We start from the raw sequence: 26035 nt of genomic DNA on the forward strand, positions 1-26035 counted from the left end.
ATGTGTGCAGAATTACACTATATGGCCAAAAGTATGTGGACAAGAGAGTATTGAACATCCCATTCTTAAACCATGGGCGTTACTACGGAGTTGTTCCACCTTTGCTGTTATAATAAGCTCCACTCTTCTGGGAAGGCTTTCCACTAGATTTTGGAGTGTGGCTGTGGGGATTTGTGTTCATGTAGCTACAAGAGCATTAATTAGATCAGGTACTGATGTTGGATGAGGAGGCTCCAGTTCCAGTTCATCCCAAAGGTGTTCAGTGGGGTTGAGGTCAGGACTCTGTGTAGGACACTCGAGTTCTTTCACTCCAAGCGTAACACACAATGTCTTCATGGAGCTCGCTTTGTGCACAGGATCATCGTCATGCAGGAACAGGTTTGGGCCTTTTAAATCCAGGGAAGGGAAATTGTAATACTAAAGCATACAAAGACATCATATACCATTGTTTACTTCCAACTTTGTGGTAACAGTTTGTGGGAGAACCACATATGGATGTGATGGTCAACTGTCCATGTAGTGTACTGTATTTTGTTATTTCCTAATAACAAAACAGTCTAACATGACTAATGAGTACTATTTCTTGTCTTTTTCTTTTAACAAAGAGTTTTGCTCATACAAGGTTTAATACAAGGTAAGTAATAAAGAAGACGAGATGTTAACGTTAACGTAACGTTTGTTCAACTTGTAACTGTCGTGGTTCACAAGATGAAGCCTTTTAACACAACACAAAGGCTTCCGGGTCGTTCAGCGCATGCGCACCACTCTCAACTTTTCGCGCGAAATCCTGAAAGCGGATGCAAGCGCGCGCTGTTTTTGATTGGGCGCCTGATTCAGAACTCGGAATATTAAAACAGGTCGACGGCACGTTGACCAATCAGAGCGCAGATCGGTGTAGCGTCAGAACTCCGTGTGGCGCGAAAAAGTCAGCGCGGAGCAGAGCAGAGCAGGATACTCACTCGGTGCTTCTGTTTCTTTTTTGGTAGAAGTATATTATAATTTTTATTAGCCGGATTATATAAGATGGCTGCCGAAGTTGTGGATGATCATGAGATGAGGGAAGCTCAGAGAGATTACCTTGATTTCCTCGATGATGATGTAAGTATTCTTCTACACCATTGTTTCGGCTTTTAGAACAAAAAAGTCTCCTCGCTGTCGCTGGTAGCCATGATGGAGGATATTGTTTTACTTTGCCATGCTTTGTGTCTTTTCACATTTGGAAATGTATTGTAGAGTCAGTTGACTGAGCAGATGAAAGTGTGTCTAGATATGATATTCTTTTTGTTTGCACGTGCGCTCAGCACACTTGAGGCTGGGCCTTGGGAAGGAGAAGCTGCTCTCTTACATCAACGCATATGTGCATAATATAGCTTTTTATTTTATTTTAATTATGCTCTACAGCAGGATCAGGGGATCTATCAGAGTAAAGTGCGCGACATGATAAGTGAGAATAAAGTCCGCCTCATCGTCAACATCAACGACCTGCGGAGACGCAACGAAGCACGCGCTGCTAAGTAGGTTTTTCTGTCCTTTAGCTTTTCTTTTATTCTGCACACAAGCCAAATTATGTCCACTTTTATTTCTCCCTCTCATCATGTTGGCTTTTTTTGCCAACATATGTCAGACATCTTAATGCAAAAGTGTGAACTTTCCTCGTGAATGTTTCCTATGTTGTTGGTTATGCAACTTATGGCGTCACAAAATAATTTGCATATTCATAGCATAAGGTACGTCCCACTTCGCTTACTTGTGCACTATTCTATGCTGTTTTGATATATGTTGGCAAACATGATGAGAGGGCAAAATAAAAGTGGACGCTTACTATGTTGGTTTGTGTGCTGAATAACAGGATTCAAGGTAAAAAAAACTAAAGAAGTTGAGAGTTTATGGGTTTTATAACAGTCCTCTGTTTACAGACTGTTGAACAACGCTTTCGAGGAGCTCCTGGCGTTCCAGCGTGCTCTGAAGGATTTGGTTGCCTCTGTCGATGCCACCTACGCCAAGCAGTTCGAGGAGTTTTTTATTGGACTGGAGGGCAGCTTTGGGAGCAAACACGTCACACCTCGTACCCTCACCTCCCGCCTGCTGGGCTCCATGGTGTGTGTGGAGGGCATCGTCACCAAATGTATGTCACAGCTTGTTAAATTATAAGACAGAAACAAGACTGGAAACATTGTCAGATTAAGCAGTTGTATGCATAGTAATGTGGAAACATGTTATAACAGTGCAGTTACAGAACAAAAAAAACCCTTTTTGTTCTTTGTATTCTAGGCTCTCTTGTGCGCCCCAAGGTAGTACGAAGTGTCCATTATTGCCCGGCCACCAAGAAGACTTTGGAGCGCAAATACACAGACATGACCTCACTGGATGCCTTCCCTTCTAGCGCCATCTACCCCACTAAGGTATTCCTCGTTTGTGTACATCTGTTACACATGTGACATTTGATTTGCAAGAGAAAAGGCTAGCACTAGTGAATTTGGTCCTACAGAAAAAAGATAAACTATATGGTAGGGATGGGCAATATGGACTTAAAACTATATCACAATATTTTCTGGTATTTATTGTGATAATGATATCAGTGATGATATAAATATAGTACCATTCACCACTGTTTTTGGCTACAAGTGATAGCTGTGATCTTGAGAGCCTCAGAAACATAAACATTGATCTAAAAGTAAAAGTGATTTTCTGTAACCGATCGAGTTCCTGATTGTAGAGGTAGCTCCTCGTTTAGCGATAAACTCCTCCTCGGCTTCACGTCCACCTTCCAGCGTACTCGTTTTCACTCTGCATGTGAGCTGCGAACGGGTAGCACATCGTTGCACACAGAAATACTTCATCAACTAGGCTTTATTGTTATTATCGTAGGAAGACTAATACTTATTGTGGGGAGAATTTCTACCGGTATATCACAAACGATAAGATATCGCCCATCCCTACTATATTGCATCTACTCCAAACATAACCAGTTTGATTTTCTTTCTAGGATGAGGAGAACAACCCCCTGGAGACAGAGTTTGGTCTGTCCATCTATAAAGACCATCAGACCATCACAGTGCAGGAGATGCCTGAGAAGGCTCCGGCCGGCCAGCTGCCCCGTTCGGTGGACATCATCCTGGACAACGACTTGGTGGACACTGCCAAGCCAGGAGACCGTGTGCAGATAATTGGCACCTACCGCTGCCTGCCAGGCAAGAAAGGAGGCTTCACCTCTGGCACCTTCAGGTACCACAAGAACTCTTTCAATATTTGTTAGATTTGGAACATGACCACTGAACACTTTATGTACACACTGTGGGGAGTATTGGCTAGTCCATCAGTCCTCATTGATTTTAACACCGATATTATCAGTAGTAGAGTTAGAATATTGACGTTGATATGTAGGGACTGGGTGTCTAATCAACAGCCACTAGTTTCTGAGCATGCTTATTTCTCCCTTTGTTTCTCCTACATTTAGGACCATTATGATAGCTTGCCAAGTGAAGCAGATGAGCAAAGAGGTCATTCAGTACTTCTCCGCCGATGACGTGGTGAAGATCAAGAACTTCAGCAAATCTCGAACCAAGGTGAGGATGTGGACATTGCAACACATTGGGTGGAGATCGGAGATCATGTCCTGGTATATTTAATGTAAATTTTTCTGCCACTAGGTGGCGGAGATGTTCTGTTTTATGGTTGTCCTTACTCTGACTGATATTCTCATCAGCATGTAATCTCAAGAACAAGTTTCAACGTAACCAGCAGATGAACTGATTACATTTTTGTAATTGATCAAGACAGAGTCGAGGTCATTTGTCTGAAATATTATCAGTAGCTTCCTTCCTGATGTTATGGTCACATTCATGTTCAGGAAGTCAAGACCTATTTCCTGGTGTAGAGTTTGCCAATTTCCTGGCTATCTCGTTGTAGATTTATGCTCATTACAGATATTTCATGTGCAACGCATGTGACCAATAGATCTGACATGTTAGATAAATAAAGACTAAGAATATTTAATTTAATTGGGTCATCTACCTGGATCCTCAGCTCTGTCACTGCCAGACTGGAAGCAAGGCGTGCAGAATACCTGGGCACAGCACAAAAGTATCACATAGGTGTGGGAAACACTGTGCACAATTTAGACTGGAGAGCCTGTGATGGGTTATGACTAAGGGTGTAACAATACACTTTGGTCATGGTTCGATTTGATTCACGATGCTGATGTCACCATTTTTGAAAAACTCTGACCGAAAAGACTCCTTTTTAATTTCATAAACATAAACAATGCAAAACAATGATTTATTTCATTTTATACAGACACAAATGCACAATGAGGTTTAATATTGTAAACAAAATGTGAAACCCCAATTCAGAAAAAGTTGGGACAGTATGGAAAATGCTATTAAAAACATAGGAGTGATTTGTAAATGTACTTTGACTTGAATTTAAACAAAAAACGTATAAAGACAACGTATGTGATGTTTTATCTAATCAACTGCACAGTTTTTTGAAGGTAAACATTTATTTTGAAATTGATGCATGCAACACGTTTCAAAAAAGTTGGGACAGGGGCAATTTAGGACTAATAGCGATGTGACGAGTTGAAATAAGGAGGTGATGTGAAACAGGTGAGGCAATCGTCTAATCATAGTATATAAGGAGCCTCCAAAAAAGCCCTAGTTCTTCAAGAGCAAGGAGGGGTCGAGGCTCGCCAATCTGCCAACAGATGCGTCGGCGAATGATCCAACACTTTGAGAACAACATTCCCCAAAGATAAATCGGTAGGATTTGGGGCATTTCACCTTCTACAGTGCACAATATAATTAAAAGATTCAAGGAATCCGGCCAAATCTTGGTGTGTAAAGGGCAAGGCCGAAAACCACTTCTGAAGGCGCGTGATCTCCGATCCCTCAGACATCACTGTCTTAAAAACTGTCATGGGTCTGTAATGGATATCCTGACATGGGCTTGGGAATACTTTAGTAAACCTTTGCTGCCAACATATGCTGCCATCCAGAGCAGGACAACGCCAAGCACATTCTGCCCGGATTACAAGCGCATGGTTGCGTAAGCAGAGAGCGCGGCTGCTAGCATGGCCTGTCTGCAGTCCTGACCTGTCTCTGATTGAGAATGTGTGGCGCATTATGAAGCGCAAAAATAAGGCAACAAAGGCCTCGTACACTTGCGCAGCTGAAGAAATGCATAATGGATGAATGGGGTAAAATTCCGCTTGCTAAACTTAACCAACTGGTGTCTTCACTCAGCGCCCAAACGCATAAAAAGTGTTATTAAAAGAAAAAGTGATGTTACACAGTGTCAACTGTCCCAACTGTTTTGGAGTGTGTTGCAGTCATCAGATTTGAAATGTGCATATTTTCAAAAATAAATTAAATTCACAAAATAAAACATCAAATAATGTGTTAATAATGTGTTTTCGTTATAGTACAGGGTGAACGGAATTTTCAAACGACTCTTTTTGTTTGTTTTTTTGCATTGTCCATGCTGTCCCAACTTTTGCGGAATTGGTGTTGTACTACAGGTTCAACATATCTTAAAAATAAATAAATAAATTGAGAAATTCTCTCAAAGTGTTGATTGAATTAACAAAGTGTCTGACCTAACATAATGAGCTCCATAGCAGAAATAGAGCTCCAAAGTCGGCTAAAATGCCTGAATATATATATATGTTGTACACATGTGACACTACTGTTCACAGTAAAATCATTAATAATGTTATAAATTTATGGCTGTCCCTCATGTTCTTGTACAGAATGTGTTTGACCAGTTGGCCCGCTCTTTGGCTCCCAGTATCCACGGTCATGAGTACATTAAGAAGGCTATTCTGTGTATGCTGCTGGGTGGAGTAGAGAAGGTCCTAGAAAATGGATCACGCATCCGTGGAGACATCAATGTCCTCCTCATAGGTCTGTATTACAAATGGGATATTACAATTCACAGAAACTCATGTTTTCGAACCTTAGAAATTAAGCTTGGAAGAGCCTAGATATCGTAAAATGAAGTTTGCACATGCTGTTTGAACCTAGCGAGAAAAATCGCACTCTAGTCTTGAATGATTTAATTAAAGGTTTGGAACGACTGCGTATTGGCAGTGTGATGTAACGTAAACGGTTCTTTTTCCTTTGCCAGGGGATCCGTCTGTAGCAAAGTCACAGCTGCTGCGCTATGTGCTGCAAACAGCCCCTCGCGCCATTCCCACCACAGGCCGTGGCTCATCAGGTGTTGGTCTCACTGCAGCTGTCACCACAGACCAGGAGACAGGTACTGCAGCATGAACATTAACTGAATCTGCATGCTTTTATGTATTGTGCTGCTGCTACAGCATGATTGGCTGCTTGAGTAATAGCATAAATGTTCAGGTGTTCAGGTGTTCCTATTAAAGTGGCTGGTGGGTATAACTTGAGTGCTAAGGTTTGCATAATCTGGGTTCTGCAGCAAAAAAAAGAGATCGTCTGATAATTGTTTTTTACCGATATTTTTCGCGATATTTAAGCATTTTTCGATAATCGGATATCAATTTTGTAATATCGGCTCCACCGATACATGGTTCTCGTGGGTGTTTCGAGAATTGCATACAGGACCTCCGGACATTAATGCACAAATGAGTTGTGTTGCATAAATGCTTGATACTATGAAATATAGGCAAACTCACAGAGTCACATAAACTGTTTACCTCATCAAAGCTTTTATTTAAAAAAGAAAAAAAGGACACTTTAGTAACAGTGCACTTAATTTTTTCATTTTTTGCTCTCTTTCAGACCCCTCTATATATTGATGTATAAATAAGGAAGTGAGAATCACTTAAATTGTTATAAATAAAACAGTTTGTTCAGTTGAGTGATGTTTTTATCGGTGTGTCAAACAGAAGTAAAACAGTAAATAAATATCGGTTCTGCATATCTGTTATCTGGAACATAAACATGCAAATAATCGGTGTCAGTTATAAAAAATCAATATCAGTCGAAAAAAACAAAACAAGGCAAACATACCTAATGGGCCTGTATATCTGCACTATATGGCCAAAAGTATGTGGGCACCTGACCATCACAGCCAGTTGTGCTTGTTGAACATCCCATTCCAGATGTATTCCCCTTTGCCGTTATGATAAGCGCCACTCTTCTAGGAAGGCTTTTCATTAGATTTTGGGGCGTGGCTGTGGGGATTTATGTTCATTCAGCTACAAGAGCATTAGTGAGATGAGGAGGTCTTTGATCAGTCGGTGTTCCAGTTCATCTCAGAGGTGTTCGCAAACCACATCTTCATGGACCGTTATCATTTTTACAGTAAAACAGTCAGTGTTGTAATTATGGAAACCCAATGGAAATCTCACTCTGTGTTGTACGCTCTGTCTTATAGGTGAGCGGCGGCTGGAGGCTGGTGCCATGGTGCTGGCTGATCGAGGCGTGGTCTGCATTGACGAATTTGACAAAATGTCGGACATGGACCGCACTGCGATTCACGAAGTCATGGAGCAGGGGCGTGTCACTATCGCCAAGGCGGGCATTCATGCTCGTCTGAATGCCCGCTGCAGCGTCCTGGCAGCAGCCAACCCTGTCTATGGCCGGGTGAGTCCTTTATAAAAATGACTGGTATGCTCACCCGCTCATATAAACAAAACTACCATTCCTACAGTATATGGATCATCTAGTACGGCTGTAAAGACCTCTTGGTTATGGATCCACAACAGTTAGTGTGAGTGTCTCTGTCTTGCTGTCTCTCTGCAGTATGACCAGTATAAGACTCCCATGGAGAACATCGGGCTGCAGGACTCTCTGCTGTCTCGTTTCGACTTGCTTTTCATCGTGCTGGATCAGATGGATGCCGAGCAGGATCGTGAGATCTCTGACCACGTTCTGCGCATGCACCGCTACCGTGACCCTCGCGAGCAAGAAGGAGCAGGTACTCATTCACTTCAACTATTCAGTAGAGACCTTGGGTTGCAAAACTTAGCAATTAAATTAAGACCAGATTTAGATGTGTCCTTACTCAGTAAATCTACCTTGGCTGAGTCAAGCACCATGATATTTGTTAGTTAATTTTGCGTGAAGTCACACAGCAAGTCTTGTATAATTACACCCTCTCCTGCGCTCCCTTGATGTGTTCTAGCATGGGCTCTGGGTGGTACAGTGGATGTGTTGGCCACTGAGGACCCCGATATGGCACATGAGGAAGAGGAGGAGCTACAGGTGTATGAGAAACACAACCATCTTCTCCATGGCAACCGGAGACAGAGGTAAACATTGTTGAAATCTGGTCTGGACAAAGTGACGCAGCGTTGAGACCAGTTTAACAAGTTTACACGAGTGTTTAAATGTTAGTGATGTCATGTGGTGTTATATTAATATATTATTAGTGCTTCCTGTGTTCTATCCCATATCCATATCCATGTGTTTATAGTGTTTGTAGTCCACAAGCTGATTGAGTTTCTTATTGTGCATGAAATTAAATGAGTTAATTACGACACCACGAAGAAGAAGAAAGTGTGTGATACATAGGGCTTCTGTTTTTTATTTTTCATTTTTTAGGGGACGAGTGGTAAGCAAAGAGTTCATGAGGAAGTACATCCACGTCGCCAAGGTGATTTCTCCCGTATTGACCCAAGAAGCAGCCGATCACATCGCAGAGGAGTATACACGACTGCGGAACCAGGAGCAGCTGGGCTCGGACATTGCTCGGGTGAGGAAAGCAAAGCGCACACGCTCTATCTCTTTCTTTCTTGTCAGTTCGATGTTAATTCTTATAAGCCACAAGATCTTCCAATTTAATTTTTGAGTTATAGCAATTAATTATTGCAGGTTTTACCTGTTTTTTTTTTTTTTTTTTAAGGACACCAGAACAAGCTATGCCTCTGGCAGTGACATTGTTTTTGCTGTTAATTTGCCTTCGTGGGTTTAATATGTGACCTTTTCTCCCTCCACCAGACCTCCCCGGTGACCGTCAGGACTCTGGAGACTTTGATCCGTCTGGCCACGGCCCATGCCAAGGCCCGCATGAGCAAAGCTGTGGAGCTCGAGGACACAGAGGTGGCTGTGGAGCTGGTTCAGTTCGCCTACTTTAAAAAGGTTAGCAGGTTTTCCTTGCACCTGCACACACCATTAACGTGTAATAATGAGTGGTGTTAATGTCCCATTAAGTAGGCTTTATATCTCTATAACCGTTACAGGTTTGGGAGGAAACTGAAACATGATTGCTGATGAAAAGCTTTACATTTTAGCATAATGTCCACATTTTATAAGCGCCTTATAAACCATTAAAAAAAAGGATAGTGTAATCAGAATGTCAGTAACACTTAGTGAAGAAAACCGGTATGCCTAGTGATTCGTTAGATAGTAATCATTCCTTCTGATCCTCTAGGTTCTGGAGAAGGAGAAGAAGCGTGCCAGACAGGGAGAGCATGATGTGACCTCTGGGGATGAGGAAGAAGAGGAGGAAGATCAGGGCACCCCCAGACAACAAAGGAAGAGGTCAGAACACTTAAATCTACGTTTAATCTGTTATTAGGAAGCAGATATTTACCCTCATTTTGAAGCATTAAGTTTTGAATGTGCTTTCTGTCCTCTAGGAGGCGACGTTCGACTGAGCGCAGGCCGTCACAAAGCAGTGAACCGTATGACCCGTATGACTTCACCACCTCGGCAGATGTACCTCAGAGTGAGCAGAGTTGCACCATCTCATTATCATAGTGGCTTGAACGCATGTGATGACATTACTTTTTTTATATGCTAATATATTTACATTGTTATTTTTTCTTGTGTTCAGTCCAATCTCCAGCTTCTGCAAGGCCCAGTGAGGAGCCCATGGAGACGCCTGAGCAAAATGGCCACGCAGAGCTATCAGTGGACAGGTGGGTTGCAAAGCACAATGAAGAAGAGTCGCAGCAACCAAATACAAATAAATAGAAAATAAACAGCAAATTACCTCCATAAAGGTACACGTGGGTCATTCACAAAGGGAACACATGTTTCAATAGACTTCAATATACAACTAAAAATAGAACACAGGATTGCCTTCAATTACAAGCTATTAGAAAGTTGTAATTGTATTTGAACAGCAAACTCTATTTTAACAGTCCCAGTAGCCACAGATTACTCTAGACTTAGACAGTTTTGTCAGATGTTTTCTTCACGTTTTTATGCAAATGTCCTTTATAGAGAAAACATCTGGGTTACGCATGTAACCCTGTTCCCTGAGAAGGGAACGAGACGTTGCGTGAGCTTCATGCTGTGGGAAACGCCCTCACGCGTGACTGGTATCTGAAGTCTGTGTGAAATCACGCCTATTTATAGGCCTGCCGTGGTCAGGTGACGTGTCAATTTCACGCATCGCATGACTATAAAATGGCACCTGTGAACCACGTCATCAGCCTCTATTATCTGAAGCGAAGACACAATTCACAGGCATGCCCCAGTATGACAAAGCTACACACAGGGAACAGGGTTACATGTGTAACCCAGACAGTCCCTTTCAAAGGGGACTCAACGTTGCATGTGCTTCACGCTATAGGAACGAGAATACCCACTCCATCATACTGATGGTATTGCCTGTTCAAAAGATCCGAGCCTGAGGGTCACTGCAAGACACTCGAACCCAGGGTGGAATGCATGTCAAAACTGTAATATCGAATGAATGTGTGCGGCGTAGACCATCTCGCGTCAGATTGTCATTGCACTGTGACAGATCGCTGATCAGAGAAGACTGAAAACTTGGGACGACATTGGCTAGGGGAGGTCCTACAATAACACTGGGGGCTAACTGCCCTAACAACCTCATGTCCCCTGATTCAGCTGAGAAGAGAGCGAGCCGTGAGCAGAGCTGCCTAATTGTGGTGTTCATAGTGCAGACAGACAGCCCTCTCAAGGGGCATGTGGCATGCTCCACCCCCAGACAGTTCACACAAAAAGTGTGTCTGTCCCCCCGTAATGAAACGGGGGCGTGTGTGTGTGTGTATTCTTGTGCCATAGAATCTGACGTGTGTGTTTTGCAGGCTGAAGGAGTTCAAAGCCGCATTGCTGGAGGTCTTCCGCACCGCACACGCTCAGTCCGTGGGCATGAACGCTCTGATGGGAGACATCAACAAGAACCGATCCGCTCCGTTCGAGCAGGCCGAGGTCCGAGCAGCTCTCGCACGCATGCAGGACGACAACCAGGTCATGGTAGCTGATGACATCATCTTCCTCATCTAATGAGGGGAAAAAAACTAAGGATGGAAAGAGAAAAGGGAGAAAGTGATAACACTGCAGAGTGTGGACTTGTTTTTATTGCAGATATGTATTTGGATATGCAAGGTTTAATTTGTTGTAATTCACATGCTCATCTATATTCATTCTTTTATTTCTTTTAAATGGTGATTTACATTGTTTTATCTGTGGTTGTTTTTTTGTATGTAAAATGTATGTATTTCATTTAGTTGACCTTTTTTTAAAATTCAGTTTTTGAATTAAGTAAGTGGTGACGAATGTGTGTGTGTGTGTGTGTGTGTATTGTCTGTTACTCAAAAGAAGGTAATGTTTCAGTTCAATGGAAAAAATAAATTAGCTGTCACCTGATTTTAGGCTTGATTGACTGTTTTGTTTCTTACCAGGTTTAGAGTGTAATTCAGTGACCCAGATAATTAAAAAAAGAAGCAAAAACGTACAAACAAACAAACAAAAAAATCAAACTCCAGAAGCATACCTGTGGTTTTGTGGCTTTTGTTGCTGGGCAAAATGGACAGTTTCAACATATGCATTACAATCTTTCTTAAAAACTGTACAAACAGAAATCCTGTTTCTGAATGTAAATCATGAATGTCTGTGAGACGCAAGAGCAGTCACGTAACTTTAATTCCAGATATGAGTTTTTGCTGGGGAGTTGCCCACTGTCACTGTCACCTTTCCTCCACTGGCCTCAGACTGAAGCGGTAAGCACTGGGGGTAGAAACAGACTGGTGTGTCATAGTGAAAGTGTAGCTGATGTGTATCAGTGCTTGGAACTCTGCTGTGTTATAAGTAATGCAGTACTTCCCAAGCACTCGCACACACTCACTCACACACACTCACACACCACCTTAACAAGATTATGTGCATCTCCACAGAGTATGCAGTTTCTTATGCATGGGGGTCTTGTTTAAACGGCAGGGTCACTTATGGGTATCACCTCAGTATACTAACATCATAAACGGTACACTATTACTATCAGATATAACTGAGATGCAGTTTTCACCCACTCAAGGATTATTTCTCTTTTTGATGTACTGCAACATCAAATTGAATTGTATCCGAATGGGATTTTTCCCCCTGCTGCTTTTCAAGTGTCTCAGAAATAAAATGAAAGTATTTACATGTCCTCAGACATTGTCTATTTGAAAAATAAAATAATAATAATAAAAAATCTAAACATGAATTGACTTATAAGACTTGATAAGTGTTCACCTCCTCAGTGTGAATTACAGACTTGAGTTGTCTCGGATGTGCGTCTGTGAGCTTTGCGCCTTTAGATTTCTCAATAGAAATTTTCTCTATAACAACTCTATAACAAATTAGATCGAGAATTTTGGTCGACAGCAATTTTCAGGTCATGTTACACATTTTCCACTGGATTTAAATCTGGGCTTTGATTCAACAAGCCACTCCTTTGCAGTTTTCCCCCTTTGCTTTAACTCATTGTGCAGTTGGACCATATATTTTTAACCTAAATGCAGATTTCTGGCTGACTGGAACAGGTTCTCCTGAACAGTTTACTTCTATTTTGCTCCATCCAATTTGCTTATGATGGCAACAAGCTTTCCAGTTCCTCCTGCTGAAAAGCAGCCCCAAAGCATGATGCTACCACCACCATGCTTGATCATATGAATGGTGTTACCTGGGTGTAGGACTGTATTTGGGTTGCGCTTGAAGTTCTGCTCAAAGAGTTGAATTCAAAAAATTCAACTCTTTGAGCAGAACTCTAAGCACAACCCAAATACAGCTCTACACCCAGGTAACACCATTCATATGATCAAGCATGGTGGTGGTATCATACTTTGGGGCTGCTTTTCAGCAGGAGGAACTGGAAAGCTTGTTGCCATCATAAGCCAATTGGATGAACCTTTGCAGAGGTCTTCTGAAGCTGGTCACCTCCATGACCTTTGAGCCCGGCTACTGAGTTTGGCCAGAAGGCCAGCTCTAAGAAGAGTCTGGTGGTTCCTAACTTCTTCCATTTCACAACGATGCTCCTGGGAACATTCAAAGCTTTATAAATGGTTTTATACCCTTGCCCAGATCTATGTCTTGACACAATTTGATCATGGAGTTCTACAGAGCTTGGCTTCATGGCTTGGCATGCACTGTGAATTATGGGACCTTTTACACACAAGTGTGTGCCTTTCGAAATCATGTCGTATCAGATGAATTTGCCACAGTTCTGAAGACAACTCAAGACAATTAAAGCAAATAGGATGCACATGAGCTCAATTTGAGTTCCTTAGTCAAGGGTCTAAATACTTATTTAAATGAGAGATTTAAGTTTTTCATTTTTAATAGATTTGCACCAATTTCTAAAACAAACAAACAAACAAAACAAAACAAACAAAAACATTGTTTTTGCTTTTCCATTATAGATTATTATGTCTACATGGATAGGAAAAAAATGTCTATTTAATCCATTTTAAATTAAATCTATAACACAATAAAGTTTGCAGAAAACAGAAGAGATCTGAATACTTACCAAAAGCATTATTATTTTTATTACGATAAATTTACGATTATTATTATCGTCCGAGAATGACTCATGTGATCGTATCTCCTGTTGTGGTTTTAGTATTCGTTGCCAGCTGTGTTATAAGAAGTCAATCAGCATTTTAGTGACCTACATTCATGCAAAGTGGGCGACATCATGTCTGCTAGAAGCTGCTTGTGCTGGAGGAAACTGTAGACCTAAATGTGCACAATCCTGTCACTTACACATAACCTTGATAACTACAATGCTTGGAGAAACACTTCCTCTAGGAGAACAGTTTTTCTGGATCATATAACCCCAGAAAATATATTATGTTTGTGTTTAACCCAATGTTTAGGGTCGTTGTGTTGTTGAATCACCCAGAATCTCCCCAGATTCAGTTTCTTGGCCATTGAGATTAAATTCTCCTCTAATACGAATGTCTTGATACATCGCTCCATTCATGATGTTTGCGTTTAGCGTGTACAATAGTACATGGTGTTCAGTATATCAGCGGTGATACTCATTACTCGGTTAAACTAGATGATAGACTTTTGTGAATAGCTCAGAACAGGAATCAAATCAAGCATTTACAGGGTAAGAAAATGGTTACTCACCTTAAATCTGAACTTTTTATGGCCCTAGTCTTGGGCCTCTAAACATGAGAAACCAGGGTAAAATATCTTTTCCTTAATTTGGACTTTCATCAGTATGCTCTCAAGTCAACAGTGAGCCTAAAAAGTAACTGCCAAAGTCTTTTAGTTTGTAAGTAGTACAAATTGGTCTCTGGGGCAAATGGGAAAATGGGGCAAATGGGACACATAGACAAATGGGGCAGTGGTGGCTCAGTGGTTAAAGGCTCTGGGTTACTGATCAGAAGGTCAGGAGTTCAAGCCCCAGCACTGCCAAGCTACCAATACTGGGCCCTTGGGCAAGGCCCTTAATGCTCAATTGCTCAGTTATATAAATGAGATAAGGGTGTCTGCCAAATGCTGGTAATGTAAAATAGGTCTCAGTGACATTTTACAATACATGGTAATGTAAAATAGGTCTCAGTGACATGGATTTACTTAGCTCTAACATACAACACTCAGGTACAATCCTCTACAGCATTCTTTGTCCAAGGTGTTTTTAATTAACACAGTTTAAAAGAAACATTATCTACGGTTCTTTCAAAGTCAGTGTAGTGACAAATACAATTCAAACATCTTGAACGGTTGAACTAACCTTCTGAACAGTAATGGCAAAATATCCATCCAAGTGTTAGTGAAGTTAAAATAAAATGCTGACATGAATCTTAGAGCTGTGTTTAGTATGATAGATCATTGTAATTTTAGTCAGGCAATCAGAAAGACATGTTCTGTGTTTTCTGTGGTGTTACCTCACATAACCCCCCCCCCCCCCTTAAAAATAATAATAATAATAATAATAATAATTTGCCAACTTCCATATCTGTATAGGCAGTATAGAACCATGGTTCAGGTTTTGGCAGGTTGTTCCCTTGTTCACTTTGATATTTTACCCCTAACACATGCCAAATAACACTTTTAGTGTCTGGGGGTGCGGTCGAGCACACATCTAGGGAAACTGCATGATTTCACATACAATTGTGTTGCATTATCAGTGTATCTGATGAGGAGGAATTAACACAATAGAATCAAACGGGTCAAAATTATATTCATACATTTTAGAAAAGACATCGACAGATAAATTATGCTTACATGCTTGATTACAACAACAACAAAAAAAAACCCCAACAACGTTAAATGGTTTTTCTTCATTATTATATCTTGGATTAAACAAACAAACAAAAAACAAAGCTTTACACTGAGTACAATTATGGTTTAGAAATGAAACTGAAAAGACATTTTTACACATATCGCTTTTAGGTTGTTCCTTTGCACGGGCCCAGACTGGAACATATTCAACAGCTCATCAACATTTAAAAAAAAAAAAAGTGTGTCATGGGAAGGAAACACAACACAAGAAAAGCATGACATGTATAGCTATATAAAGGGGGGGAATTCACACACTCTCATTATTCGCTGAATGGACCAGTTCCACACTGAGGACGGTCTACAATACTGACAGTGCGCCTGTTTGTCTCAAGATGCACATTTCAGTGGTTAGTTATCATATCTACTTTTTTCCTGTAATTTTGCTGTAGTATCACTGCTGTAAAACTCTGTTAACGAGTGCTGTAATGTAATCGTTGAAACTGTCATGAGCACGATGTTTGTAGAAATGTTGACTGATATGCATAGAAACTGGTGCGTTTCCCTGAAACATTGATTACAAGCCTTAGAAGACATTTCTTTACTAAATAAAATCTCCTCTCCTCTCCTCTCCTGTCCTCCAAGCTTTTCAAGGTCGTACTGTTGTTGGCGTTGGGTGTCCTGTTGCTCGGAGCAGATCGTTCTCCTGCAGGACGCAGAGGAAAGAAGGACTGGAAAAATGGTCCAGCTAAAAGGGGCTCCAAAGGAAAGGCCCCAGAACTGCGGATAAGTTTTGATTCTGCAGTAGAAAACCAACTAGATACCTACCAAATCTCTCCAAACCAGTCAATATCACCATGGACTTATGAGTGAGTCTGTTTAAAAATTTATACACGGTGTTATATACATACAGTGAGGAGAAATTAGTGTTCAGACACTTTTGTTTTTGGTATTTAATATTCTTTCAGAACATCTAGTCAGATTTAACTAGTATTTCCTGTTATAAGACTACAATATAACAAATATAAGATAATTAATAGTCTTTCTACACATTTTTTTTTACTAATTTCAAACTTGAAATTGAATTGTTTTACTGTCACTATGCTAAATCTAAGCATTTATTTATAGATAGACACATAATTATCTGCCAGTAGAATAATAAAGTTTAGCACTTGAAATGAGTAAAAATGTCTAGAATTAGGTTTAATACAATTTGGTTGATTGTAACCTTACACCGATCAGTCATATCATTAAAACCACTGACAGGTGAAGTGAATATCATAACAAGGGGTGGGATATATTAGGCAGCAAGTGAACAGGCAGTTCTCGAAGTTGACGTGTTGGAAGCAGGAAAAATGGGCAAGTGTAAGGGTCTGAGTGACTTTGTCAAGGGCCAGATTGTGATGACTAGACGACATCTCTAAAACGACAGGTCTTGTGGGTTGTTCCCGGGAAACAGTGGTTAGTACCTACCAAAATTGGTCTAAGGAAGGAACTCCCAAGGCTCACTGATGCGTGTGGGGAGTGAAGGCTAGCCCATCTGGTCTGATCTCACAGAAGAGTTACTGTAACACAAATTTCTGAAGAAGTTCATGCTGGCTCTGATAGAAAGGTGTCAGAACACACAATGGATCACAGCTCACTGAGTATGGGGCTGCGCAGCTGCAGACTGGTCAGAGTGCCCATACTGACCCCTGGCCACTGCTGAAAGCACCTAAAATGGGCACATGAGCATCAGAACAGGACCGTGGAGCAATGAAAGAAAGTGGCCTGGTCTGATGAATCATGTTAACTTTTACATCATTTTCTTTTATGCTGCTTACCTGGGGAAAAGGTGGCACCAGGATACACTATGGGAAGAAGGCGAGCCAGCAGAGGCAGTGTGATGCTCTGGGTAATGTTCTGCTGGGAAACCTTGGGTCCTGGCATTCATGTGGATGTTACTTTGACATGTACCACCTACTTAAACATTGTTGCAGACCAAGTACACCCCTTCATGGCAACAGTATTCCCTAATGGCAGTGGCCTGTATACAGTAAAAGTCCACATAAAATGGGGGTAAACTGTACATGGTTATTTTGGGAGCATGACTGCAGTCTTGTGGTATTGACCTGCTGTTAACCTTTTACTCAGCACAGAGCAGATCGTAATCTCTGACATGCATAACAGGGTTTTCTTTTAAAATTCCTGTTATACCGTAACATGACCTGAATATTAAAGCAGTGAACGCACAGTCAGTAAATTACTTTATTAAAACGCTTAATTGTTTGCATTCTCACTGATAGTCTCAAGTTAATCTATTCAAATACATCTCCTGAAGGTATCTAATAAATTAAAACAGCCAAGACAGGTTTACTTGAGTTTTATTTAAGACAGTAAATAGTCAAACAATCATAAACTCTCTAGTTTGCTGTTATGAGTCAGTGGGCTGCTTACGCATACAATTGTGGTTACAGTATATGAGCTCTGATTTTCCGGGGGCTGTGAAAGAGAAACAGCTTTTGTGTGTGTGTACTCAAACAAGAATGTTTTACAAAGTCATGCAGTGACATTTTAATACAGTGTTTGCAACAAACACTACTTTTATATCGCAATCCTGTCCTGTTGGTTGTGCCTATTCAAAAGGAGAAAGAACCCTAGTGGTTATGCATGATCCCATAGAGCAACAACTTCCTATTGTCAGGACACTTTTCTTCCAAACTAATGGCATTTGCCCATTTTTCACACATGGGGAACCTTTAAAAGTCTGCTACATCACACACGTCCTATTTATCATTCTTGTCTTGTAGCAGTTGAGGAACTGTATTCAAATACACTCAGTATATTGCTGTAACTCTTTGACTTTTGCTAAGCTTTAAATCTGCATTATCAGAGACCGTGCATTGAGGTGCACTATAGAATATGGGCAAATGTATCTAATATTTCTTATTATGAGATTAATATAAATTATTGTAAATCAAATATAAGCTTTCTCAGTCTGTTTTTAGTTTAAAAAATGTTTTAAATTTTTTAGAAGCGTTACATTTTTTATTCTATTGATAATTTTGCTTATTTCTAGAAATATGTAAATACTGTAAATATTTTTTTCAAATTCTGCCAACAGAACAAGACTACTTCAAGCTTGAAATGTGAAAGGTTTAATAATCTTATATATAGTTTGTTTGTAACCTTATAGGAAATACTAGATAAATGGGATTGTATTCTAGATGTTCGTACTTGTTAGATGTCAGTTTTGTTGTGTGTAGTTATTGTATTGTCAGGATTTACATAAAGTTATACATTTCTTACTAAACACTATCATAACCACAAAACACTATGTAATAGGCAAGAAAATAAGCTCTGTGGGTTAAGGTGTAAAATGGAAATTAACCTCTTTGAACGTACTGCCTCATCCCAGGGTCTCTTACGACGAATCCCGCATCCCGAGCCATATCTTCGAGGCGAAGTGTGAAAGGACTGGCTGCATGAATAAAGATGGAAGTGAAGACGCTGGTCTGGAATCGAAACCCATCTTCTACCAAATCCTGGTGCTCAGAAGAGTAAAGGGCAAAAAGAAGAAATATTCCTTCCGTCTGGAGAAATATACCACCAGAGTGGGCTGCACATGTGTTTTACCTTACATCATCTCTCACATGTAGTGCTGCAGTGCCATATTTGACTGAAAAAAAAAGTGCCTACACCTTCAAGACCCCCTGTATAGGCTATACAAGGTCATATGTTGCTCTATTATCACTTGCTTTTCAACTCAGGAAACTATCAAACATAAAGGGCTTGACATGAAGAACACTGTCAAGGGGCTAAACATTTGAACTGTTTTCACAAACATTAGTGTTGTCTCCTCAACTCTAAGCTGTTTTTTGTTCTGAGTCTCATTAACAACAATAAAGGACCAACAAAAAGACAAAGCACAAATTAGTCATTTAGTAAAGATATGTTTTACTGACTGTCATGCCAAATCAGAAATACGATCTTTATGACAACCACAAAAAGAGCAAATGGGTTTACCTCAACAATTCACATCAATATTGTCATTTTGTCTTCGGCCTAACTGCCATTAACAGGTTCAATGACAACACAAGGTGGCATGACAACACAAAGAAAAACACATAGACGTTCCCAAACAAATCACAGCATTCACAACTAATGCTAAAGCACCTTCTCTGATTGCCACTTCATTAAAATATAAGTACAGCATCTAAGTGTTTCTTCATTCTCTCTCTCTCTGTCTCTCTCTCTATCTCTCTATCTCTCTCTCTCCATCTTGTTTTCTCATTGTGTCCCTGCTCTGCTCTCTTGATATCTCTTTTCTTAGCTATCATTTGAGCATGATACAAACAAAAGTCCTTTAGCTTATATGTGCCTTTGAATTGTGCTTAAACATTTAGTAAGGAATATCATTCTGAAGAGGATAACAGTTATGAGCTTATCATTTTTTTTTTGTCATCAAATCTCATGAAAATGCATAATCTTAGTTTAGAGAAAAATCTGCGTAGAGAACAAAGGCAATGTGAATAAACTCCTTTATAAATGTTTTTTATTGAGAAATCACATGTGCCTCTATAATAAATAAATGGTAAGTGAATAAACATGCATAGCTTGCGCTTTGCTTTGCTAGATGGCATACATTTAAGAAAAAGCAGATTATTATTATTATTATTTTTTTTTAATTATTTTTTTGCAATGTGTATAGACATTTATGAAGTGCAATATCTGGTTGTCTTGTCCCCAAAGTACTGATCTTAACTTTCAACGTCTGTACGTTTGCATTATTTATTAGCTATTTCTTGTTTCTCTTCTGTCTTCTACATCATCACCTCAGTACGTACAAAGGATTGATTTTCTAAACGGTTGCTGATATCTGCCACCTGAACGTTTGACACTAGAAATTCGGCACACCTTGCATTGTTGTCCAGACAGTTATTAGTTTTGACATTTTAACCCCATGAAAAAAAAAAAAGCTTTGTTGAGTTTTAAATTGCCATTAGCGATGTCCACTATTCGCCTCCAATACTTTAATGAGAAGTGATGTCTTCTTTTACTGATCTCCCTCTTGTCCTACTTTTTTTTTTAAACCATCCCAAACACAGTCCGCTTTTCCTCCACCACTCTATCGGCATGCTTCCTCCTTCAACTCCTTATTCTTCCTCACTTCTTCTGCGTGCTTGTCCTAAAAGCATCAAAAACAGTCCTCATTAAAGTAATTAAGGACAGCTGAAAAAAAATATAAGCCTCAGTATTGGGCTACAAAACTTCTCATATTCAAGAGAAAGAACATTTCTAGGCAATAAAACATTATTTACATTATTATACATTATATAACATTACAGTTATGCCACTGCTGAAGGGAGGACATATTTACATTTATGGCATTCGGCAGACACTCTTATCCAAAGCGACTTACATTTATTTCATTTAAGAACCTTGCTCAAGGGCCCAACAGTGGCAGCTTGACGGTGCTGGGGTTTGAACTTCTGATCAGTAGTCCAATGTAAAGGTCTAATGTTTCAAAGTTATCTGGCATCATTTATATTAGAAAAGAAGGTTAAACCTACAGCTCTTTAGTTTGTTCCCAACCTTCTATTTACAGCCCTACAACAGGGTGTTAGTCAGTGAAGATTTGAAGTAAAACATAATATCCTGCCCCTACAAATCTCTCTTAGGGCTTGTTGCAATTCCAATTTAGACCACTAGGTGCAATAATAACTCATGAGGTGGCAGTGTGGTAGTGTGGCAGTGAGCACGCTGCCTCATGGTTGATGCACATCTAGAAATGTGAGCAAATCAACAAAAATCGCTTGTATGTATCAAATAACTATATCAAATAACCCAACCCCCCCCCCCCCCCCCCACACACACACACTGCTCACTCGCCCTCGCACTGAATTAAAGGGCCAGTACACCGTTGAAAGATTTAAATGAAGATGAGTTGACAAAAAAGTATATATTGCACAGAAAAATATATTTGTACAGTAGTATATTTCATATCCAGTTAATGTTATTATATATAAAGTTTATATTATATATTACCAATTTGATGTTCAGTGATGAAGTAGAAATGCTTTTGTTGTGGTGAGTGAATGTGAAGTCTAACAGGAGGTGTTTTAGAATTCAGTCAATGTTAATATGAATTAATAACATTCAATAAGTTAAGAAATCTTACTTTAATCTTCAGAATTTAGGTCATGTGTTAATGTTAATGTGAGTAATGTGTTTTCTGTTTATGAAACCAGTTACTGTGAAATAAATTGTTCAAATGGAGAGAATAAAGTTTCTATTTACAGTTCCTTCAGAATTAATAAATAAATATTATTATATATAAATATATTTAATAAATTGATTATTATTAATTCATAAGAAGGTTTAAAAGGCAGGACTATCTGTATCGGTTATCGGTATCAGTGGATATCACTCTGAATAATCGGTTATCGTATCCGCTGAGAAATTTAGTATCGGTGCATCTCTAATTTAGACCTTAAATAAATGACATAACAAGAAATACATGTATTAAAAGTGATTTTCTGGATTAAATACACCACTAACAAGTGGCTTTAAATGTGTATCTTTAGGCTAGAGAATCCATCCTGAAAAAGAAATTGCTACAAATTTTATGGTGCATTATGGGAAATAATATAGTGCACTGTCCAGGGAATATTCACATTTGGACGACACTACAAAATGGCCACACCCCAAATAGTGCACTATATGGTGAATATGGTGAAATTCAGACATGGCGGCTATTTTCGTTGCACAATACCTTTTCCTGAAGTCTCTCCAGCATTGCGGCCAGCAGGGCCTCACGGTTCTCTTTGTTGGTCTCCATCTTCTGTTCCAGCTTCTCCTTTGCGTTCTTGATGAAGTTGTTGTTCTCCTCAAAGGCCTTCTGGATGACCTCCCTCTCGTGCTCTCTCTTCTCAGCCAGGTGCTTCAACAGCTCTGCCTCCTGGAACTGAGCGGAGGCTTATGTGTGTTAATATCTTATTGTCTGGAGATCATGTGTGTGAGACAAAGACAGTGTGTATGTGTGTGTGCATTCTAACCTTCCGTCTCTCCTCAGCAGCCTCCAGCTTCTTCTGGATCTCCTCCAGTGAGGGGTCCTTGCGATGTGGCATGGTGGCATTCAGCTCTGGCACGCCATCGAATGACGGGGGTTTCAAGATCACTTCAAACGCCTGGCCCGATGCACGCTTGTTCAGCTCGATCACTTCAACGTCCTTGATCTCACACCAGTTCAGGTCCACTGCATCTATCAGAGAATGATTCAAATCTTATTTATAATATTACAAATGAGACAGGGACAAGTGGTCCCTCCCACCCCAAATTAGAAGGAAGGTAACAGGTGTCAGAGTACCATAACTTTAAAATGAAAAGAAAGTCAAACAATGCAGGCAGATAAATATCTTAAAATCACTGTAAAGCAACATACCAAAAATACAATAACTAGTATTTTTAAAAGCATGACGAGCTAGACAATGCTTATTTATAGTGATAGGGAAAAACTAAAGACTTTGTGGTTAGTATGAATATAATGAACTGTAACCAAGTGAGTAAATGTATTGAGTGATGGTAAAATGAGCTAAGAGTTGCCAGGCTACACAGGAGGCCATTTACCTTCAGCTTTGTAGGTCGGCTTCTCTGTAATGTCTTCCTTGATGCAGGAGCAGAATAGTGACACTAGAGGGAGCTCCTTCAGCTTGTCTCGATATGCTTAAGGGAGAACAGTCATGTCAACAAAGCGTCTACAAAGTGGTTCCTTCACTTCAGAGGAACTACAAACAGCATTAGGAACAACTTGGTCATTTATCTTTAGGCCATGTGGAGTACAACTGTAATGAACATGACCTGTGGAATAATGCAACCAGTCAACATACCTGCCAGGGTCATACTGTTCGTTTTCTTTCTTCACGTAGCTAGCAAGGAAGTTTAATCTGCTCTTTTCACTGAGAGAGAGAGAGAGAGAGAGAGAGAGAGAGAGAGAGAGAGAGGGGATTATGTTTCTTTCTTCATCAACTGCACTTACAGTAAGCATCAAATAACCTCATGAGCAAAACTTGTTGGCTGTTGATTATGTTAAATATATCTTTTCCCCAATACTTCTGACTAATGATATAAAGATATTATAATCCAAAATGTTGATCCTAATTAATGCTAGTGTTTTGCATATTGTTTTCCCCACACTTTTTTGAATTTTATTCAATATTTCATTTCAAGACATCTATCAACACACTGACCAATCAATAAATCAATGAATCAATTGATCTATATGGAATATTGATGTTATGTTTGCTACTTTGCCCCAAATCCATGGTAACAGCACATCCACATCTCATTGTGTAATGAGTGTAATGATGAGGATGACTGACTACACTGTGATTTTGTCCTGACACCTGCTGAGGGAATAATGTGAATTCAGATGAGGATCACAGCTACGTCAGCAAAAGGGTTCAGGTCAGTGATATGTGCTCTGGGTTTCATTTCATAATTACATAAACACATGATATGACCCATATAACATGCAGAAAAAAATTCTCATGCACCTGTCTTGGCATATGATTATGCATAATAGTGACACATGCCTTTGAAAGTGGGAGACAACCCCCCATCCCCCCCACCCCATCCCACACACACACACACACACACACACACACACACGCTAACCTTGTGCAACCTCCCATATACACTGAGTGCTGATCAATATCCACTTCCTGCAGACGTGGCTGTTTATTTACAGCTTGTCAGTGGAATGGAGAGAAGAGCCACGGCTGCGCTTGGAGGTTACTAGACATGTTACAATACCACTTTTACTTTTTCCGATACCAATAATGATACTGAAACCTTAAGTATGAGCCGATATCGATACCCATCTGATATTGTTCTCTTTGCCCAGATGAGGATGGGTTCCCTTCTGAGTCTGGATCCTCTCAAGGTTTCTTCCTCATATCATCTGAGGGAGTTTTTCCTCGCCACCGTCACCACCCGCTCACTCAATAGGGATAAATTCACACACTTAAAATCTGTATCCTGTGTTTATATATTTCTGTAAAGCTGCTTTGAGACAATGTCCATTGTTAAAAGTGCTACACAAATCAAATTGAATTATATTGAAATTGAATCCGCAAACTACTAAGCTTTAGAATGTATTTATGTATTTACTTTTCTTTTTTTTTCCACACTCTCTCAAAAAATCCAAATTCAATCTTTGCCATTTGTTAAAAGATCTGATATCAAATCCACCATGATTTGCTGCTATCAGACCCGATACCGATACTGGGTTCCATCTCTACCAGATATCATACACTGATATTATTGAAATTTTGAGCATAATTGTTACACATGCAACTTTTCCCTGTAAATCCCACTTTAAATGTATTACATAACAATCGGCTTCTGAGGCCAAAATGGCACACAGGCATGATGCCAGTCTGTAGTTAGTATCATGCTCTTCCTAGACCATAAAATATCAATCAGTGGGTACAACAACAAACATCCTCATTCACCAATAAACATCAGCATTGACTTTCACATATACACACAAGCTGCATCACGTACATTATTAATGACTAAACAAAAATGTTGCATTAGCACAGACATTACATTAGTGAACAATCTTCATTAGTGATGTCTGATGCAGCACAATCAGTCCTTTGTTCAATCAGTCGAATCCGAACATTTTGAAAGGTTAGAACTCCTTTAGATAAATGCTCAAAAAAGTCACTGGGTGGTTTGTTTCTGGACAGTGCACACTTACCCTGTCTCCTTAATAATGTCCGTAATGGTCGTCCCCCTCTCTCCTGCTTTTTCTCGGAGTCTGCACGTCCTCGGATACAAGAGCTCAGCAGCATCAGCAGCACTACCACTCCTAATGCATGACATCACCAGCTAAGGCTGCTATTGGCTGAGGAGCACAGTGCTTTCAGAGGATGGAGGGAAAGGAGGGGCAGCAATAGAGCAATAGAGGGATATATATATATATATATATATATATATATATATATATATATATGTGTGTGTGTGTGTGTGTGTGTGTGTGGAAAAGAGGGACGGGGTGACGACTTACTTTTTTGCATCGTTCTTTGGGTTCTTTTAGCCTCTCAAGCCACTGGGTTATTTATTTCAATAATTTACTAGAACTGCCTTTGTAGTGCTGGAAATGGCTCTAAGCCTGCTTTGTACTGCACAAATTTAATAAGGAAATTCTTATTCTTAAACTCATTTATGCCATTTCAATTTCTCTAGAAAAAGCAAATAGACAATAACATCTCCACTATTCAGTTTCTGATACTTTTTCATGCCAATTAAGAAAAACCTGCTTGTTACTTTGTAAGATATTTGTAAGATACATATCTGAAAATAAAAAATAACTTAAAAAAAGCTGTTTATGACAGCCTTAATTATCATTAGATGACATCTGAAAATTCTTTAATATGTGAGATACTGGCTTAAAACAACATCTATTTCAGTTTTACAAGTGTTCATGTGTCAGACTTTGCTGTTTGGTTGTCGCTGCCAAAGAGAGTTGTCTCTTTGAGAGGTGTGAGACAATGTCGAAGGCTGTCGCTGTGCTAAAATGCAGAGAAAAAAAGGAGAAGAAAAGACGTAGAGTGACAAACCTAGTCAGCATGGAAGTAAAAAAAAAAATCACTGTCACTGAC

At 39.8% G+C, this 26035-nt stretch overlaps 3 protein-coding genes across 7 annotated transcripts in view; 2 read left to right on the top strand and 1 right to left on the bottom strand.

The window, feature by feature from the left end:
* Positions 1–639: 639 nt before the first annotated feature.
* mcm3 (minichromosome maintenance complex component 3) lies at positions 640–11543 on the top strand. Its single transcript, XM_053614654.1, has 17 exons — positions 640–1098; positions 1402–1514; positions 1917–2125; positions 2272–2402; positions 2987–3225; positions 3458–3566; positions 5750–5903; positions 6127–6258; positions 7354–7562; positions 7722–7896; positions 8104–8230; positions 8523–8673; positions 8919–9059; positions 9352–9461; positions 9560–9648; positions 9757–9841; positions 10982–11543. Exons 1-17 carry the CDS (start codon positions 1024–1026, stop codon positions 11178–11180), a joined length of 2448 nt encoding a protein of 815 aa, XP_053470629.1. The 5' UTR covers positions 640–1023; the 3' UTR covers positions 11181–11543.
* Positions 11544–15732: 4189 nt separating this feature from the next.
* Positions 15733–19823, top strand: il17a/f3 (interleukin 17a/f3). The gene is made up of 3 exons (XM_053613710.1): positions 15733–15796; positions 16032–16255; positions 18784–19823. The coding sequence occupies exons 1-3, from the start codon at positions 15782–15784 to the stop codon at positions 19022–19024; spliced, it is 480 nt and encodes a 159-aa protein (XP_053469685.1). The 5' UTR covers positions 15733–15781; the 3' UTR covers positions 19025–19823.
* Positions 19824–19903: 80 nt separating this feature from the next.
* Positions 19904–26035, bottom strand: part of stmn4 (stathmin-like 4) — a 30950-nt gene continuing 24818 nt past the window's right edge. Inside the window, exons 1-8 of one of the 5 annotated variants that reach the window (XM_053613706.1) lie at positions 25132–25290; positions 24244–24366; positions 24042–24161; positions 23255–23323; positions 22995–23090; positions 22424–22629; positions 22141–22332; positions 19904–20553 (exon numbers count right to left, since the gene is read on the bottom strand). In XM_053613706.1, coding sequence (XP_053469681.1) covers positions 20494–20553; positions 22141–22332; positions 22424–22629; positions 22995–23090; positions 23255–23267 — 567 coding nt within the window. In that variant the 5' untranslated portion in view covers positions 23268–23323; positions 24042–24161; positions 24244–24366; positions 25132–25290 and the 3' untranslated portion in view covers positions 19904–20493. Of the gene's footprint in view, positions 20554–22140; positions 22333–22423; positions 22630–22994; positions 23091–23254; positions 23324–24041; positions 24162–24218; positions 24367–25131; positions 25291–26035 lie in introns of those variants that run through there. The other 4 variants (XM_053613707.1, XM_053613705.1, XM_053613708.1 and 1 more) reach the window with 4 other exon arrangements.

Source organism: Ictalurus furcatus, chromosome 25, assembly GCF_023375685.1.
Source record: "Ictalurus furcatus strain D&B chromosome 25, Billie_1.0, whole genome shotgun sequence".
Classification (NCBI taxonomy): Eukaryota; Metazoa; Chordata; class Actinopteri; order Siluriformes; family Ictaluridae; genus Ictalurus; species Ictalurus furcatus.